This window comes from Drosophila ficusphila, unplaced genomic scaffold (assembly GCF_018152265.1).
Source record: "Drosophila ficusphila isolate 14025-0441.05 unplaced genomic scaffold, ASM1815226v1 contig_791, whole genome shotgun sequence".
Taxonomy (NCBI): Eukaryota; Metazoa; Arthropoda; class Insecta; order Diptera; family Drosophilidae; genus Drosophila; species Drosophila ficusphila.
In genome coordinates, this window is record NW_025064737.1 from 2,145,858 (window position 1) to 2,147,291 (window position 1,434).

Consider the following 1,434-nt stretch of genomic DNA (forward strand, 5'->3'; position numbering starts at 1 on the left):
ATAAGCATAATCAGAGCGGTTGGATAAAAAATGGAGTGTGTTGATTTCAAGAAGGAGTGTTATATGACTATGAAAATTTATATAAATTTATAATAAATGAACAGTAGGTATTTAAGCAGGAAAATAAGCAAAATAAAAGAAACTGAAGTTAGAACTGCTGCTATTTTGTTGAACACAACTGTTCATACATTTATGAACGCTAAGTTGAGTTGCCGTGACGACTGACGAATGACTGGACTGCCCTGTGTCAGACTCAAAGTCAGACAGGTATTCGTTTGCCTGGCTGAAAGTCGTCATGTGAACTTGATCTGACTTTCTTGGCATCTAGTGGGCTACCACATTAAATTCGTCCGGACTAACATACAAAATTTGTATAGCCTTGCACAAATTTAATGGACAAAGACGCAGCCTGAAAATGCCCGAGAAACCAGCATCGAAGTCGCCTCCGAAGCCCTTGACCAACGTTAAGAAAACCAGGCCAGGAGGAACTGGGACCTCGTCGAATTCCGCCTCCACCAGGAACAGACCTTCGGGAACTGGCGCGACTCGTCCTCCGTTGCCCAACGCACATGACAGGGTAAGACGAATTAGCCACTTGGAAAAGGAGTATTTTTGGAGAAGGTATTTGCTTTATTGTACAGGTTACACACAGCCTTTTTCAAATATACACAAGGTATTTTGTTTGTCAAATTCTATTCTAGCCGATAAAATTTTGTGAATAATGATAACAATGCGACAAAAATTGTAATATCTAAACCTTTTTTGTAGTTATTAAAGCTTAAAGTTTGATAGTTCTAGTTAGTAAATAATATTTTTTATGTTTTATATTCTGTCAACATAAACATTAAAAAATATATAAATCAATACTTTTGATACTAAAAATCCATATTTTAAAATTGACTTCATTAAACTTCATGTATGCACTTACTAACAAATGTAATTTTACAGATTTGGAAGATTATGAAGATGTGATAAGCCAAATTAATTTTAATGGGTAAGAACTTCTATTATTGCACATATGCATAAATGATAAATTTGAATTGTTTTTGTAATTAGGACTCTAAAATGGATCAACACTTTTAAATCAAGAAATCCTTTCATTGTAAAATGATTTTAAATAAACGAAATCTTTGACTTCGACGGCGCTGAATAAAGCGATAAAGTCCCAAAAAGGGAAAATACTCTTATAATTCCTTGGTTTGCTGACTGGAAGCTGTTTTAGGCGCAGGCGCTGATTTTTGAAGAGAACTGAGGAAAAATTCGGTCATCGGGTAGTTTTCTCTTTCATTGCGACATGCAAACTGGGAAAAGTTTGCCAGATGCTGTGTTGAAGGTAAAAACAATAAAGTCAATAAGAGTCTTAGGTGGTATTTTGAACTATAAGAAGCTTATTAAAATTGTCAAGAAACTTACTGCTGCCTTTTTTGCATTTCC

At 35.0% G+C, this 1,434-nt stretch overlaps 1 protein-coding gene across 1 annotated transcript; it reads left to right on the forward strand.

Moving 5' to 3' along the window:
* The first annotated feature begins 281 nt into the window (after positions 1 to 281).
* On the forward strand, positions 282 to 1,179 carry LOC108091764. Its single transcript, XM_017191109.2, has 3 exons — positions 282 to 577; positions 949 to 994; positions 1,057 to 1,179. Exons 1-2 carry the CDS (start codon positions 416 to 418, stop codon positions 970 to 972), a joined length of 186 nt encoding a protein of 61 aa, XP_017046598.1. The 5' UTR covers positions 282 to 415; the 3' UTR covers positions 973 to 994; positions 1,057 to 1,179.
* Positions 1,180 to 1,434: the final 255 nt, after the last annotated feature.

Bases quoted from the DNA above. Each gene is read 5' to 3' on its own strand.
- LOC108091764 (XM_017191109.2), top strand. From the start codon at position 416: ATGCCCGAGAAACCAGCATCGAAGTCGCCTCCGAAGCCCTTGACCAAC. The intron at 578-948 runs GTAAGACGAATT...GTAATTTTACAG, and splicing joins TGCCCAACGCACATGACAGG to ATTTGGAAGATTATGAAGAT.